The following is a 16,895-nucleotide window of genomic DNA, read 5'->3' as shown; positions in this document are numbered from 1 at the left end:
CCTGGATTGGGGAGCATGCCTTATGAGAATAGGTTGAGTGAACTTGGCCTTTTCTCCTTGGAGCAACGGAGGATGAGAGGTGACCTGATAGAGGTGTACAAGATGAGAGGCATTGATCATGTGGATAGTCAGAGGCTTTTTCCCAGGGCTAGAATGGCTGCCACAAGAGGACACAGGTTTAAGGTGCTTGGAAGTAGGTACTGAGGAGATGTCAGGGGTAAGTTTTATACGCAGAGAGTGGTGAGAGCGTGGAATGGGCTGCCGGCGACAGTGGTGGAGGTGGATACGATAGGGTCTTTTAAGAGACTCCTGGACAAGTATATGGAGCTTAGAAAAATAGAGGGCTATGGGTAACCCTAGGTAATTTCTAAAGTAAGGACATGTTCGGCACAGCTTTGTGGGCCGAAGAACCTGTATTGTGCTATTGGTTTTATATGTTTCTACCTCTTTCCTCACCACCATTCAAGGCCCCAAACAGTCCTTCAGCTGAGGTGACACTTCATCTGCAAATCTGTTACAGTCATCTACTGTATCTGGTGCTCCTGACGTGGCTTCTCTGCATCAGTGAGGCCCAAGACAGATTGGGGGACTGCCTTTGCTCTGTCCACAACAGGCAAGATTTCCCGGTGGCCAGCTATTTTAATTCCCATTCTGACATGTTGTTCCACAGCCTCTTCTACTCCCACGATGTGACCACTCTCTGGTTGGAGGATCAACACATCATATTCCATTTGGGTAGCCTCCAATTTGATGGTGTGAACATTTATTTTCTAATGTCTACAAATTTCTCTCCGCTCCCCTTTCTCTCTTTTCCAATTCTTACCCCTCCTCACCTGTCTCTGTTGCCCCTTCTTCTTTCCTTTCTCCCATGGTCCACTCTCCTCTCCAATCAGATTCCTTCTTCTTCAGCTTTTCACATTTTTCACCTATCAGCTCCCAGTTTCTCACTTCATTACTCCTCCCCCACGCACCCACCATACCCTTCACCCTCACCTCTCACCTCCCAGCTTGTGCTGATTCCCCTCCCCACCCCCTACTTATTTTGGCTTCTTCTCCCTTCCTTTCCAGTCCTGAAGAAGGGTTCCGGCCCAAACTGTGTACTGTTCATTCATGTCCATAGATGCTGCCTGACCTGCTGTGTTCCTCCTGCATTTTGTGTGTGTTGCTCTGCATTTCTAGCATCTGCAGAATCTCCTGTGTTTTTGATTGAAAATCTGTAGGGTTAAAACACGCTCACTGTTTACTGTTACAGCTAAGCTGAAGATAATGTCAGTGTGTAACCTAATACAACGTCCCAACATGCCGAACTGAGCTATATTAGAAAATGTTGGTGTAGAGTTGTAAACACAGATAGGTTTAAGGACTATTCCAAAGACAGAGAGACAAATACCATGGCTTTGGCATGGAGTTCTGGAGCCTAACGGCCAAAGACAGATCCATTTCAGATCAGATCCTGTGCCTGTGAATCTTGGCTAATTGCGAATATGGAATTTGGACTTTTGAGCTGCTTTCCAGCAAGAGATGAATTGATCAAGGTGTACAAGATGATAAGAGGCATAGGCAGAGTGGACATAGTCATACTGTCATCGAACACGACAGCACAGAAAGAGGACCTTCACCCTATCTGGTCCATGCTGAACTATTAATCTGCCTAGTCCTTTTGACCGGCACCCAAACCATACCCTCCACACCCCTCCCATCCATGTATCTTTCCAAATTTCTCTTGACAGTTGAACTCAAACCCTTATCCACCACTTGCACTAGCAGCACATTACGCACTTTCACGATCCTCACAGCAAACAAGCTCCCCCTTGTGTTCCCCTTAAACATTTCACCTTTCAACCTTAACCCATGACCTCTAGTTGTAGTCTCACCCAACCTCAGTGGAAAAAACCCTAATGCACATACCTTATCTATGCACCTCATAATTTTGTACACCTCTGTCAAATCTCCCCTCCTCAAGTCCCGGCAACATCTTCGTAAATTTTCTCTGCACTCTTTCAATCATATTGACATCTTTTCTGTAGTTAGATGACCAAAACTTCACACAATACTCCAAATTATGCCTTGTCAATGTCTTATACAACTGCATCATAACATCCCATCTCTAGTACTCAGTACTTAGATTTGTGGAGGCCAAAGTGCCAAATGCCTTCTTTATGACCCTGTCTACCTGTGACCCCACATTCAATGAATTATGGACTTGTATTCTCAGATCCCTCCATTCTACCAAGCTCCTCAGTACCCAACCTCTCCCTCAATGTCGCAAAAACAAAGGAGCTGGTTGTGGATTACAGGAGGAATGGAGACGGTCTAACCCCTATTGACATCAATGTATCTGGGGTTGAGAGGGTGAACAGCTTTAAGTTCCTCGGAATAAACATCACCGAGGACCTCACGTGATCTGTACACACCAGCTGTGTGGTGAGAAAGACACAACAGCACCTCTTTCACCTCAGACAGTTGAGGAAGTTTGGTATGGGCCCCCAAATACTGAGAACTTTCTACAGGGGCACAATTGAGAGCATCCTGACTGGCTGCACCACTGCCTGGTATGGGAACTGTACTTCCCTCAATCACAGGACTCTGCAGAGAGTGGTGCAGACAGCCCAGTGCATCTGTAGTTGTGAACTTCCCATGATTCAGGACATTTACAAAGACAGGTGTGTAAAAAGGGCCCGAAGGATGATTGGGGACCAGAGTCACCCCAACCACAATCTATTCCAGCTGCTACCATCCGGGAAACGGTACCGCAGCATTAAAGCCAGGAGCAACAGGCTCCGGGACAGCTTCTTCCACCAGGCCATCAGACTGATTAACTCACACTGATTTGAGTGTACTCTATATTACATTGACTGTTCTATTTATTACAAATTCTTATAAATTACTATGATTGCACATTGCACACTTAGATGGAGACGTAACATAAAGATTTTTACTCCTCATGTATGTGAAGGATGTAAGAAATATAGTCAATTCAATTCAATTCAATTCAAATTGTTCACTGTGTAAGACCTACCCTGGTTGGTCCTACGAAAGTGCAACACCTCACACTAGTCTGTATTAAATTTCATCTGCCATTTTTAGACCATGTTTCCAGCTAGTCCCGATCTTGCTGCAAGCTTTGACCGTCTTCCTTCCTGTCCATTACACCCACAATCTTTGATGTCATCCACAAAATTGCTGATCCAGTTAACCATATTATCATTCAGATGTTGACATAGATGACAAACACCAAAGGACCCAGCACTGATCCCTGTGACACTTCACTAGTCACAGGCCTCCAGTCAGAGAGGCAACCATCTACTGCCACTCCCTGGCTTCTCCCTCAGAGCCAATGTCTAATCTAATTTACTACCTCATCCTGAATACCAAGCGACTGAACCTTCTTGACCAACCTCCCATGTGGGACCGAGTTAAATGTTTTCCTAAAGTCCATGTAGACATCCACTGTTGTACCTTCATCAACTTTCCTGGTAACTTCCTCGAAAAACTCTATAAGATTGGTTAGACACAACCAACCACACACAAAGCCATATTGACTATTCCATCAGTCCGTGTCTGTCCAAATATACATGTACCTGGTCTCTTAGAATACCTTTCAATAAATTTCCCACAACTAGTGTCATCCTCACCGGCCTAAAATTTCCCTGCTTATTCTTGGAGCCCTTCTTGAACAATGAAACCACATCCACTATCCTCCAACCCTCTTGCATCCCTACAGATGGTTTAAATATCTCTCCACTAGCCATCCTGAACCTAATAAAGTGACCACTGAGTGTATGTTCATGGTCTTCTGCTGCCGTAGCCCATTCACTTCGAGGTTTGACACGTTGTGCATTCAGAGGTGCTCTTCTGCACACCACTGTTGTAACGTGTGGTTATTTGAGTTACTGTCACCTTCCTGTCAGCTTGAACCAGTCCTGCCATTCTCCTCTGATCTCTCTCATTAACAAGGTGTTTTCACCCACAGAACTGCCGCTCACTGGATGTCTTTTTGTTTCTCGCACTGTTCTCTGTAAACTTTATAGATTGTTGTGTGTGAAAATACCAGGAGATTCTCAAACTACCCTGACTGGCACCAACAATCATTCCATGGTCAAAGTCACTTCGATCACATCTCTTCTCCATTCTGATGTTTGGTCTGAACAACAACTGATCCTCTCGACCATGTCTGCATGCTTTTATGCATTGAGTTGCTGTCACGTGATTGGCTGATTAGATATTTGAATTAATGAACAGATGTACAGGTGTACCTAATAAAGTTGCCACTGAGTGTAATCTTTACCATAAAGAGATTAGTAAAAATGTGTCGGTATATTAGAAAGAATTAATTTCTACTCTTTTCTAATTTTATAAATTGAAGGATATGAATGCAAATAAGTATAGATATCTTATAAAAAGAGACTTTCAATTATTTAACATCAATCACAGTTTCAGGACGTTCAACGAGTTTTACAGCTAATGACACACCTCTGAAAAATAGACATTAATGTCATGTAGGAATGAGAATAACCTAATTACTCAAAGTAAGGTCCAACAGATAGCAATGTTTATCAAGCTATTAAGAACATTGATTAAAAGGAAAATAATTCCCAGGAATTTGTGGGGATAGGGTGAGGGTGGTAGCAAGAGGGGAGAACATGGCTATGCTTGTTTTGATTGGTGCCACAAGATGTGTGGTGGAAACAGCAACTCAGTTCAATGACTCATGTGATCAACAGCACCCCCAACAGCAGTCCCTTGGTACTGCACTAAATAGGCTAGGTTGCCTCTGAAGTGGGATAAATCTTCAGCAGCAACACACACAAAATGGTGGAGGAACTCAGAAGGTCTCTCAGCATCAATGGAAGGGAATAAACTGTTTACATTTCAGGCCGAGACACTCCATCAGGACTGGAAAGGAAGGGGGAAGAAGCCAGAATAAGTAGGTGGAGGCAGGGGAAAAAGTACAAGTTACCAGTGGGAAGCTGGGAAGTGATAGGTGGAAAAGTTAAAGGGTTCAAGAAGAAGGAATCTGATAGAGAAGAGAGTGGACAATGGGAGAAAGGGAAGAAAGAGTAGCACTAGTGGGGGGAGAAGAGAAGGGGTAAGAGAGGAGCCAGAATTGGGAATGGCAAAAGAGAAAAGGGGAGCAAGGGAGAAATTATCAGTAATTAGAAAAAGGTCATCAAAAGATAATCAGTGCATTTGTCAGTGAGTCATGGCAATGTTTTGAAGGGAACTGTTGTTTGATGAAAGCTTTTGTTTCCCCACAGTCGAGAGCCCCTACACCGGCTGGGATTTCACAAATGGATCTGTTGGATCAGCAGTCAGCACTCAGTCACTCATCTTGGAGCCAAACGCTTTCAGCTTTACCAGCATCAGGTGCACCATGTCAGACAAACTCCCTGCAGCCTCTGCCATCCCAGTTCATGCCTCTGAACATTCCCATCCCTGAGCTAGGACTTCTGGAGTTGGAGGATGCCAGGAGAACCATTGCGAGCATGGCCATTGAGAAGCTGCTGCAACAAGATGAAGACAATGACACGTATGTTACTTTACAATAGCAATGCAAAAGGTCTACAATGGGTCCGACTGAGCCTTTAAAGAGGGGGTCATTTCAGAGTAACTATGGAACAGCACAGTACAGGCCCTTTGGCCCACGATGCTGTGCTAACCTTTTAACTCAGATCAATCCAACCCTTCACTCCCACATAGCCCTCCATTTTTATTTCATCCATGTGCCTATATAAGATCTCCCTAACGTGTCTACCTCTACCATTACCTTTGGCAGGGTGTTCCACACACCCACCATCCTCTGTGTAAAAAACCTACCCTGACATCCTCCCCTATATTTTCACCTAATCACCTTAAAATCATGCCCCCTCATATTAGCGATTTCATCCGGTGAAAAAGTCTGTGGCTGTCCACTCTTTCTATGCCTCTTATCATCTAGGCAACATCCTGGTAAATTTCGCCTGCACCTTCTCTAAAGCTTCCACACTCTTCCAATAATGAGGTGACCAGAACTGAACACAATACTCCAAGTGTGGTTTAACCAGAACTTTATAGTGCCACAACATTACCTCATGGCTCTGGAACTCAATCCCCTGATTGATGAAGTCCAATACACCATATGCCATCTTAACCAACCAATCAACTTGTGCTGGAATTTTGAGGGATCTGTGGATGTGAACCCCAAGATGCCCCTGTTCCTCCACACTGTGAAGAATCCTGCTATTTGCCCTGTATTCTGCCTTCAGATTCAACCTTCCAAAGAAAATCGCTTCACATTTTTCCAGATTGAACTTCATAGCATTTGATTCCTATTGATAACAGGAATTCGAGTCACATTGCTTCTCACAATATATTTTTAAACTGGATTTAATGCAAAGATTTGAAACTAGGTAGATGGGCCACTTGGTGTTTTCTGCAAAACATAAATAACTATTGTTCATTTAGAAATTGGATCATCAGTACTGCTTCAGAGTTAAGGCAAAAATAAAAGCTGTGTAGCAGGAACTATGATCAATACTGGTAGGTCAACCGAACGGGACTTACTTACTGCCTGTTTGATAATTGTCTGTCAGCTATATTTTACCAAATGACAGTTTCCTGCTGTACATCTGTCACCAGCACTGAGAAGCACTTACTAACATTTTACATTTGACATTAATCACTGGGAGAAATTTTAAAATGTCCCGAAGGTATATTTCCACTGTCACTGGTCTTGATATGACAGAAATTGCATGTTTCTGACTGACCATCCACTGAATTTCTTACAGGGGAGGATTTGAGTTCTAGAATGACTTAGATATTATCAATTTGAACACATCAATTTCTCTTTCCAGTAATTTCTTTCCCTCACCCACCCTCTTCTTCTGTTCCTCACTCTGGCCTCTTACTTCTTTCCGCCTGCTTATCACCTCCCACTGGGTCCCATCCTTCTTCCCTTTCTCCTTTCAGATTCCTTCCTCTCCTTCCCTGGACCTTGCCTACCCACTGGGCTTCACCTATCACTTTTTGGCTTTCCTCCCTCCTCTTCCCCCCAACCATTTTATTCTGGTGTCTTCCCCCTTCCTTTCCAGTCGTGATGAAGGGTCTCGGCCTGTAACGTTGGCTCTTTATTCTTCTGCCTGGCCTGCTGAGTTCCTTCAGCATTTTGTGTCTGTTGCTCAGGATTTCTAGAATCTCTTGTGTAATGATTTTATCAACCAAATGTTATTGTTTGATATTCCAATTAAACCAGCCAGATTTTGTTGCTAATATACACTCAGCAGACACTTCACGAAGTACCACCAGTACCTAATAAAGTGGCCACTGAGTGTATGTTCGTGGTCTTCTGCTGCTGTAGACCATCCACTTCAAGGTTCAACGTGTTGTGCATTCAGAGATGCTCTCCTGCACACCACTGATGTAATGTGTGGTGATTTGAGTTACTGTCACCTTCCTGTCAGCTTGAACCAGTCTGGTCGTTCTCCTCTGACCTCTCTCATTAACAAGGTGTTTTCACCCACAGAAATGATGCTCACTGGATGTTTTTTGTTTTTCACACCGTTCTCTGCAAACTCCAGAGACTGTTGTGTGTGAAAATCCCAGGAGATCAGCAGTTTCTGAGATACTCAAACCACCCCATCTGACACCAACAATCATTCCATGGTCAAAATCACTTAGATCACATTTCTTCTCCATTCTGACGTTTGGTCTGAACAACAACTCAACATTTTGACCCTGTCTGCACACCTTTATGCATTGAGTTGCTGCCACATGATTGGCTGATTAGATATTTGCTGTAATGAGCAGGTGTACTGGTGTACCTAATATATTGGCCACTGAGTGTATTAGTCCATAATTATGTAACATTTGCTTATACATGTAATGGTGCATTAAAGAAGGGGGATCTTATTGAAACATACTGAATATTGAAAGGGGTGGTGGCGGGGACAGTTACGATAGAAGGGTTTAAACATTTCTAAAATAGGTACTTAACCAGAGGGTGGTGAATCTGTGGAATTCATTGCCACAGACAGCTGTGGAGGCCAAGTCATTGGGTATATTTAAAACAGAGATTGATGGGTTCTTGATTAGTCAGGGTGTCAAAGGATACTGGGAGATAGCAGAAGAATGGGGTTGAGAGGGATAATAAATCAGCCGTGATGGAATGATGGAACAGACTCAATGGGCCGAATGGCCCTATTCTGCTCCTAGGTCTTATGGTCTAAAATAAATTAAAACTTAAAACTATCCCTAAGGCATCAAATGTTAAGAGTTATAATTAAAAATCACCAGTTTAATGTTGAAATAGAGAAGTATTTAGTCCAAGAAAATTAGTGAATAGGTTGTTATTAGCGGACCATTTTATCAACTCCTCACTAGAAAATGAGAACTATGTTTCATTTTTCCAAAAAAATTTTCAGGCATGCATCACTTCTAGGAAATTACTAACGTTTGTAATAATGGTGTCAAAGGTTACAGGGTGAAGGCAGGGGAACAGGGCTGAGAGGGAAACTAAATCACCCAGCATAGAATAGCCTAATTCTGCTCCTATATCTAATGGTCTTATGGTCTAAGAGGAAATTCTACTGTTAAAGTTGTCAGAAATATTCCACTGAGCCATTCTTGGAATGAAATTAAATATGTACGGTGCTTCAAATTCCCATCTTAATAAAAGTATTCCTGCTCCACAGTGTGAGGTATTAAAATACCCACTTCATCGCCAAGCACATCACCATCCTGGCTCGCATCAGCTGTCTCTCACATGGCAGTCACTCACAGTGACAGGGTATTAAGAAGTGTGTAGATTCCATAGCAGCCAAATATTTAAACTCATCTCCATTACATTGGCCATGAAGTAGCAGCTGCGGATTCTAATGTTTTCGACGTTGAGTTCTATAAACTTTGTTGGAATCAAAATTAGAAAAGCAGAATAAAAGACACAGTCTTGGCTATTCAGTGCTACCTGCGAGGTCAAATTGTGCTTGTGAGAAGAAGGTAGAAAAGATTATGAGGAAGAAAGGAATAGAACATAGAACAGTACAGCACAGTAAAGGCCATTCAGCACACAATGTTGTGCTGACTGAATAAACTACTCAAGATTAATTTAACTTTTCCATCCCACATGGCCATCCATTTTTCCAAGATCTCTCAGTTCCTCCGCACTGCTAAGAATCCTGCCATTAACCCTGTATTCTGCCTTCAAATTCGACCTTCCAAAGTGAATCACTTCACACTTTTCCATATTGAACTCCATCTGCCACTTCTCGGCTCAGCTCTGCAACCAGTCAATGTCTAGCTGGGACTTACAACTACCTTCTGTACTATCCACAATACCACCAACCTTCGTATCATCTGCAAATAGGCTCTATATTACATTAGGCACATTCAGTAAGTGCATATACATCACCATGGAGGAAGTGGGCTAATAGGTCTTTTCCTGTGCTATAACCTTTTGTAATGTTATGATTTGTCATGTTTTTGGTTTGAATTAGCAGGGATAACTTGATATGGAACTGTAACTAGGATTTATTTTTGAATTTTGTATGCTTAGTAGAGTGATAGGATGAAAGGAAGAAACTGTTCCTCTGTATACCACTATTGTATCTCATCTTCATAAAGTTTAAACTTTGACACAATGTGATGAACTTTAAATAGCCCAGAGGTACTCTAGATTAGCTTACACTGTCCTTAAGAAATACCTCTTGTTGCTAGCAATGAGAAATTGTCTTTGAGAAGTTTCCAGTTTATTGGCTTTTTCAAGTCTGAGTCATGTACCCACTGTGGGCACATTCGTGATATATCTGCTTTTACAATTACATTTAAATGTTTATGATTGAAGTCATATTCTCTGTTTCTCCGTTGTCCCAGTGTAATCGGTGGTGTGAACACAATGATGTACTTCATGACTTTATACTTTGGAAAGTTAAAATTTGACATTATGAAGAAGCTAATTGTAGTCTTGAGTTAATGGTTCATGGTCAGACAGCTGCAAAGGAAAGGCAAATTTCCCATTTCCGGCCTGTGTTTTAACAGATCTTTTCCTCTTCAAGCCACATCACCCAATTTAACTCTAGCCGAACCACAAGACAATATACAATGACCAATTATCCTACTGAGTATGTCTTTGGACTGTGGAAGGAAACTGGAGAACCCAGAGAGAACCTACGCATTCCATGGGGAGGACATACAGACTACTTCCAAATGATGTTGGAATTGAACTCTGAACTCCAAGCCCCTGAGCTGTACTAACCACTAATAGTGACCACAGTCAAGAATTAGTCCTGAACCAAGTTCTCCCCATTTCTCTGGTCCAGCACCGGCTTCTCCCAAAGCAATATCCCCATTTCTGAGCTGATGCTTTGGCCAAGATCTGAAACCTACTACACTGAGGAGACTAACCTACTCATGTTAATAAGTTCCTGTTACTTCACACTAACCAGTTTACATTCATCAATAAATTCAACTCAGCCTGAACTTCCTTAACCCAAAAGTAGGTAAGATGTTGTACAATAGGAAGTTTTCCCAGCAAGCAACATGGTTGCTATGAAAGAGAATCTCACTTAAACCACATGGAAAAAGAACTAGAGAACATTACTGAAAAGGGCTGAAATAAACTTGTGTGAAGAGAGCACAGCCTAGTTGGATAAAGCAGTCTGCTTGTGCTGTGGTCTTAGTGTAACTTAAACCATTGTTTAAAATGCAAATGTTATTTTCCTTCGAAAATCAAAACAGAATTGCAGACGCTGGAAATCTGAAATAAAAACAGAAAATTCTGGAAAAGGCTGAGCAGGTCAGGCAGCATCTGTGAAAAGAGAAACAGTAATATTTCAGGTTCAGGCGCTTCAGCGGAACTGAGGAACATACATTAATCTAGGACACAGTAGAGAAAATGGATGGGTGGAATAATGTTACATAGTGTCTGTAGTTGCTGGAGTAAGTAATCAAAGAAGACCTAAATGCTAAATATACTGAACATTGTTTTATGAAAGGTAAATCATAGCCATCAAATTAGCTTGAACGCTTTGAAGTCGTAACAAGGAGAGCTTATAGAGGGCTATCTGTAGATGTAGTGTAGTTAGGTTTCTAAAAAGCTTTTTTGTAAGGAACCACATAAGGAGCTGGTATATAAATTAAGAGCCTAAGGTATTGGAAGAAATAAGTTAGCATGGATTGGAAATTGTCCAAACGTCACCTTTTCAGCAGAGGATGTTGGTGCTCAGTTGCTTATTATTGGTGACCTCCTGGAAGTTTTATAAAGTCTCAAAGGGTATGGATAAAGTGAACATTCCTAGCCTTTTCCTCAGGGTTGGGGAGTCCAAAACTTGAGAGCACAGATACAAGATAAGAGGGCTGAGATTTGAAAGAGACCTGAGAGATAACTTTGCACCTAGGGTAGTGAGTACCTGGAATGAGTTGCCAGAGGATGTGGTTGAGCCAGGTAAGATTGCAACACTTAAGAGGTATTTGAATAGCTACATGGATGGTAAGAACTTGAGGGTTATGGGCTGAATGTGGGCAACTGAGATTAGTAGGGAGGATGCTGTTGTTGATTTGAACCAGTCGGACCGAAGGGCTGAATCTTTTCAAAGCTAATCTTTTAAAATGTAAGAGTTAAATATGACATTGCTTTGTCTGGAGCCAGATTCAGACTAGATAAGGATGGCACAGTCCCTTTAACAAATGGATTTTATAATGAAGTTCAAAGGACAATTGATATTGTGTTCCTTATTAATTTTGAAATTGAGAACTTTAGTGAAAGAATCCATAAAGTGAGTCTAATGAAAGGGAATCACAATTCAACCATTAGGAGAGATTACCATCATGGAGTTAGAGTCATAGAATCATAAAGTACAGCACAGAAGCAGGCCCTTTGGCCCATCTAGTCTGTACGAACCATTCCAACTGCCTACTCCCATCGACCTGCACTGGGACCGTAGCCCTCCATACCCCTACCACCTATGTACCTATCCAAACTTCTCTTAAAAATTGCAATCGAACTTGCATGCACCACTTGTGCTGGCAGCTTGTTCCACACACGCACAACCCTCTCAGTGAGGAAGTGTCCCCTCATGTTCCCCTTAAACTTTTCATCTTTCTCCCTTAAGCCATGACCTCTGGTTGTAGTCCCACACAACCTCAGTGGAAAAAGCCTGCTTGCATTTACCCGATCTATACCACAATTAATTTTGTATTGAGGGAGTTAGATCACAGAAGAGCCACGCAAACAGGCTTTAGAGGCAATGGACACCCCTGTTTCAACACAGCTCCATTTCTGACATTATTAGTGTTAAATAATGTTTCTTTATTTTCCAAATTGACTTCACTGAAATTGAGTTCACCAGCTGCTTTGTGGTTCTGAGGATCACTACTCCAGGTCTCTGGATTTGTTGGTGAACAGAGATCTCACTCTGACTTGAAATATTTCATAATGCAACACAAAGAAAAGAGAATATGGTTTTAATCTATATGATCACAGATAATATATTCCTTTTGAAAGATTTATAAATGTACTTGTGCTCCTTGTAAGATTACCCTTGCTTATGTGAACCACCTGTAAAAGCCAATAAATGGTATGTTATCTTGAGAAATATGTAAAGAGAGACCAAAATAAACACCCATTTGCACACAGCTTTCCTCCCGTCTCATGAATTCTTGGCTCAGTAAAAACGAAAATCAAAATAAATGATTATGCAAAGTTAATCCATCTTAGTATCAATAAAATTTCAGACCTGGGTTGTAACAATTGTGGATCTCCCCTGTGGCAAGAATGGCAGCTGGAGAATTTAAATTTAAGTAATCAACTAACCCCAGAATTAAAAGAATGGTATGGAGTAGCCACGAAACCATTATATTGTTGTAAAGACTTACCTGATTTGCTATTCACCTTCAGGGGAGAAAATTTGCCATTCCTAAAATGCAAAACATCAAGGATAATACTCAAATGATTCATAACTGAACCACCAATAAAATGCATTGGTTCAAAAAGTTGCATCATAAGACCTAAGGCATAGGAGCAGAATTAGACCATTCAGCCCATCAGCATCTGCTCCTCCATTCCATCATGGCTGATTTATTATCCCTCTCAACCCCATTCTCATGCCTTTTCCCCAAAATCTTTGGTGCTTTTACTAATCAAGAATCAGGCAACCTCCTCTTGACATATACCCAATGGTTTGGCCTCCACAGCCATTTGTGGTAATGAATTCCACCCTCCGGCTAAAGAAATTCCTCCTCATCTTCATTCTAAAGGGTCATCCGTTATAGTCTGAAGCTGTGCCTTCTGGTCCTAAACACACCCACTGCAGGAAACTTCCTCTCCACATCCACGCTATCTAGACCTTTCAGTATTTGGAAAGATTCCCCCTCATTCTTCTAAACTACATGAGTACAGATTAAATTCTGAAGGTTGAACACATGATCCAATGAGCAATGGGGAGATCGAGGTTTCAATTTGCGGGTCATGGAGTTGTATAGCATGCAAATAGGTCTTTCGTCCCAACTGGTCCATGCCAACTGTGTTACCCAGCAAGCTAGTGCTATCTGCCTACTTTTAGCCTCTAAACATTCCCTATCCAGATATTCATCTAGAGTGGCAATAAGATTTGACACAAAAAATCTGGGTTGGGAAGGGATGTCTTGGGAAAGCAGTAACTAGATTTGTAGACAAGGCCTTACAATTTAAGAAAAATGTGATGAGGGAAAAATTATAGACATAAACAGAAAAGTCAACATAATATTAAAAGTACTACAATGATAACTGATAAAAGTATCAATAAGATTGAAGGAGTACAGAGAAATTTACAAGGACTTGAGAAGCTGAGTTATGGCGAAAGGTGAAGACTTTTATTCTTGGAGCGTCAGAGAATGAGGCAAGATCTTACAGAGGTGTGCAAAATTATGAGGGGTATATTTAGGGTAAATTCATGCAGACTTTTCCCCCTGAGGTTGGGTGAGACTAGAACTAAGGTTATAAGTTTAGGGTGAAAGGTAAAATATTTAAAGGAAAACTTTGTCACTCTGAGTGTGCTGATACTGGAACGAGCTACCAGTGGAAGTGATGGAATATAAGGTGTTGTTTCTCCAACTTGAGTGAGGCAACATTTCACCTGTGAGTCTGTTGGGGTCATATACTGTGTCTGGTGCTCCCGGTGTGGCCTCCTCTATATCGGTGAGACCCGATATAGATCCGGAGACTGCTTCACCGAGCATCTACGCTCTGACCAACAGAAAAAGTGGGATCTCCCAGTTGCCACCCATTTTAATTCCACTTCCCATTCACAGTCCGATATGTCAATCCATGGCCTTCTCTACTGTTGTGATGAGGCCACACTTAGATTGGAGGAACAACTCCGTATATTCTGTCTGGGTAGCCTCAAGCCTGATAGCATGAACATTGATTTCTTGAACTTCTATATTCCCGTTCTATATTCTCTCTGCACTCCAATTGTTTTACAGGAAAGAGTGAGTGGAATCTGCCCAAACATTTCTTGAACTTCCATTAATGACCCCCACCCTTCTTCATCATTCCCCATCTGCTTTTCCCTCTCTCACCTCCTCTCCCTGCCCACCCACCACCTTCCTCTGGTGCTCCTCCCCCTTTTCTTTCTTCCATGGCCTTCTGTCCTCTCCTATCAGACTCCCCCTTCTCCAGACCTGTATCTCCTTCACCAATCAACTTCCCAGCTCGTTACTTCACCCCTCCCCTTCAGGTTTCACCTATTACCTTCTGTTTCTCTCTCCCCTACCCCCACCTTTTAATTTTACTCCGCATATTTTTTTCCTCCAATCCTGCTGAAAGGTTTTGGCCCGAAACGTCGACTGTACTCTTTTCCATAGATGCTGCCAGGCCTGCTGAGTTCCTCCAGCATTCTGTGTGTGTGTTGATTCACCTGTGTTTGTTCAGTTTTGCCACAGCCTAGTTGCAAACACCATAATTATGTTGACACGGTTCTCACTTTGACACTGGCTTATTTTACATAGGAGCCTTGTTTGCACAATAGTCAGAGAATCATATAGCAGGAAAACATTCCCTTCAGCCTATTGAGTCCATGCCAGCCATCAAACACTCATCTCCACCAATCCCGTTCTATATTCTCTCTGCACTCCAATTGTTTTACAGGAAAGAGTGAGTGGAATCTGCCCAAACATTAAGAAATAAATGAGCATGCTGTAAAACGCAGAGGAGAGCAGTGCTGATTGATATAAAAGGGCGTCAGCGACACATGTTCTGCTATTGATGGAGGCAGTGAGAGACCAGCAGAAACTCAACACTTCTGTAAAGCTGATTCAGGAACATCAGAGAACATGTCACCCACATCTTCACTCATGAGCCTGGTAGACAGCCATCTGACCTGAGAGTGGATGGTCCACCTTCTTTCAACTCTGAGAAAGGCTGATCTATAGAAAGGAGATAGAAATACATTGAAGTAATGGGAGTGTCAACTCTTAATCCTCACAATCTTAATGATTGTTCATGGATCTCTCTTTATTTGTTGGTGTTAGGCACAGGGACATGTGATAATCCTTTTCCAAATTTCTATCAGTGGTGCCCTTAGAGATCTGCACTGGAGCTGCCCAGCTGGATGCTCTAACCATGCGACATGCCATTCTTCATTCAGTGCCTCTCATGGCAGCAGCGGGGGGCAGCCATGCAGCAAGTCGGAAGAACATTTTGCCTTACTCTTTAATGATGAATATTGACGTTTCTATGAACTACCTCTTGAAGCATTTTTTCAAACTGGTTATCCATCTATCAGTCCAAAAAAAGGAAACAAAATTAGCAATCAGTCTAAACTGTAATTGTATGATTTTGTCTGTTCCAGAATCCTACACATCTACGCAGCGAAAGGTATGAGGGAGCATGCCTATGCAGCCGCTGAGCGAATGCGTGAGCTCCGAAGGCTTGATACAAAAGAACACAGAGGAAAGGTATCAAAACCTTACCACAATCTAAACTGAGTTTATTGTTGTATGCACAAGTATGTACATGTATTCACAGGTGCAATGTAAAACTTACTTGCAGCAGCTCCACAGACGCGTAGCATTAGAGATACAACATTCACAAGAAAAACCATATACATGATATGCTTTGATGTGTTATATTGAGGCCCCCTGTTGGTTGGGTTGACCTAGCTGTCTCCGTGATACGTAAACCAGTACAATAGGGAGGGTAACCTGTTGCCCATGTAGCAGGATCCCCTCTCCACGCAGCTGATGAATCCAAAGGAACGGCAGAGACCGAAACAGTTTAGCACCAGCGGCGTCACAGGAATGGCCAGTCAGTGTTGAACTCACTGTCGGACTGCCTTAGGGACTCCAGCTCCGGATTTTTCCTTGGGGTTTACTTCCGAAGCCTTTCCCATGAATAGGTATGACCACGAGGCAGTGGAGATTTAAGATCAGAACTTTCCTTCTCTTAGTGAGACCCATCTGCCCAAAACAATTGGTTTTAAGACACCAGTAATCCTCCCCTTCTCTTGTCAGTAGAAACATTTCCACTGGGCTTAGTAGCTCAGCCTCAAGTGAAGGCCAGGAGCTGAACTTGATTGTCAGAGACACAAAATAATCTGCAGATGCTGTGATCAAAGCAACACTTTCAGTACGCTGGATGAACTCAGCAGGTCGGGCAGCATCAGTTAGAAACAACCAGTCAACGTCTCTGACTGATGCTGCCCGACCTGCTGAGTTCATCCAGCGTACTGAAAGTGTTGCCTTGATTGTCAGAGGCTATTTGAGAAGCACACTATTGGGAGTATTTAGTAGGTAGTGGGAGCTTATACCCACTACCTACTCCAGCTATGAAAACCTTAAGGAACCTAAAAATATGTAAATTAAAATGAATTAAACATAAAGACAAAAAAATCCATTGTTGCATGACTGTGTATAGTTAGCATGTTTGATTGTAGAATTACTTAGAA

The 16,895-nt window shown here is 42.2% G+C and overlaps 1 protein-coding gene across 1 annotated transcript in view; it reads left to right on the top strand.

Moving 5' to 3' along the window:
- LOC140212736 (NF-kappa-B inhibitor delta-like) overlaps nt 1-16,895 on the top strand; it is a 184,646-nt gene that overhangs the window by 106,166 nt on the left and 61,585 nt on the right. The window contains exons 5-6 of the mRNA XM_072283872.1: nt 5,259-5,530; nt 15,801-15,906. Of these exons, the coding sequence (XP_072139973.1) occupies nt 5,259-5,530; nt 15,801-15,906 (378 nt within the window). The remainder of the gene's footprint in view (nt 1-5,258; nt 5,531-15,800; nt 15,907-16,895) is intronic.

The sequence above is a fragment of the Mobula birostris genome, chromosome 20 (assembly GCF_030028105.1).
Source record: "Mobula birostris isolate sMobBir1 chromosome 20, sMobBir1.hap1, whole genome shotgun sequence".
Classification (NCBI taxonomy): domain Eukaryota; kingdom Metazoa; phylum Chordata; class Chondrichthyes; order Myliobatiformes; family Myliobatidae; genus Mobula; species Mobula birostris.
The sequence above is the reverse complement of the archived record's forward strand: the minus strand, read 5'-3'. Positions and strand labels throughout refer to the sequence as shown.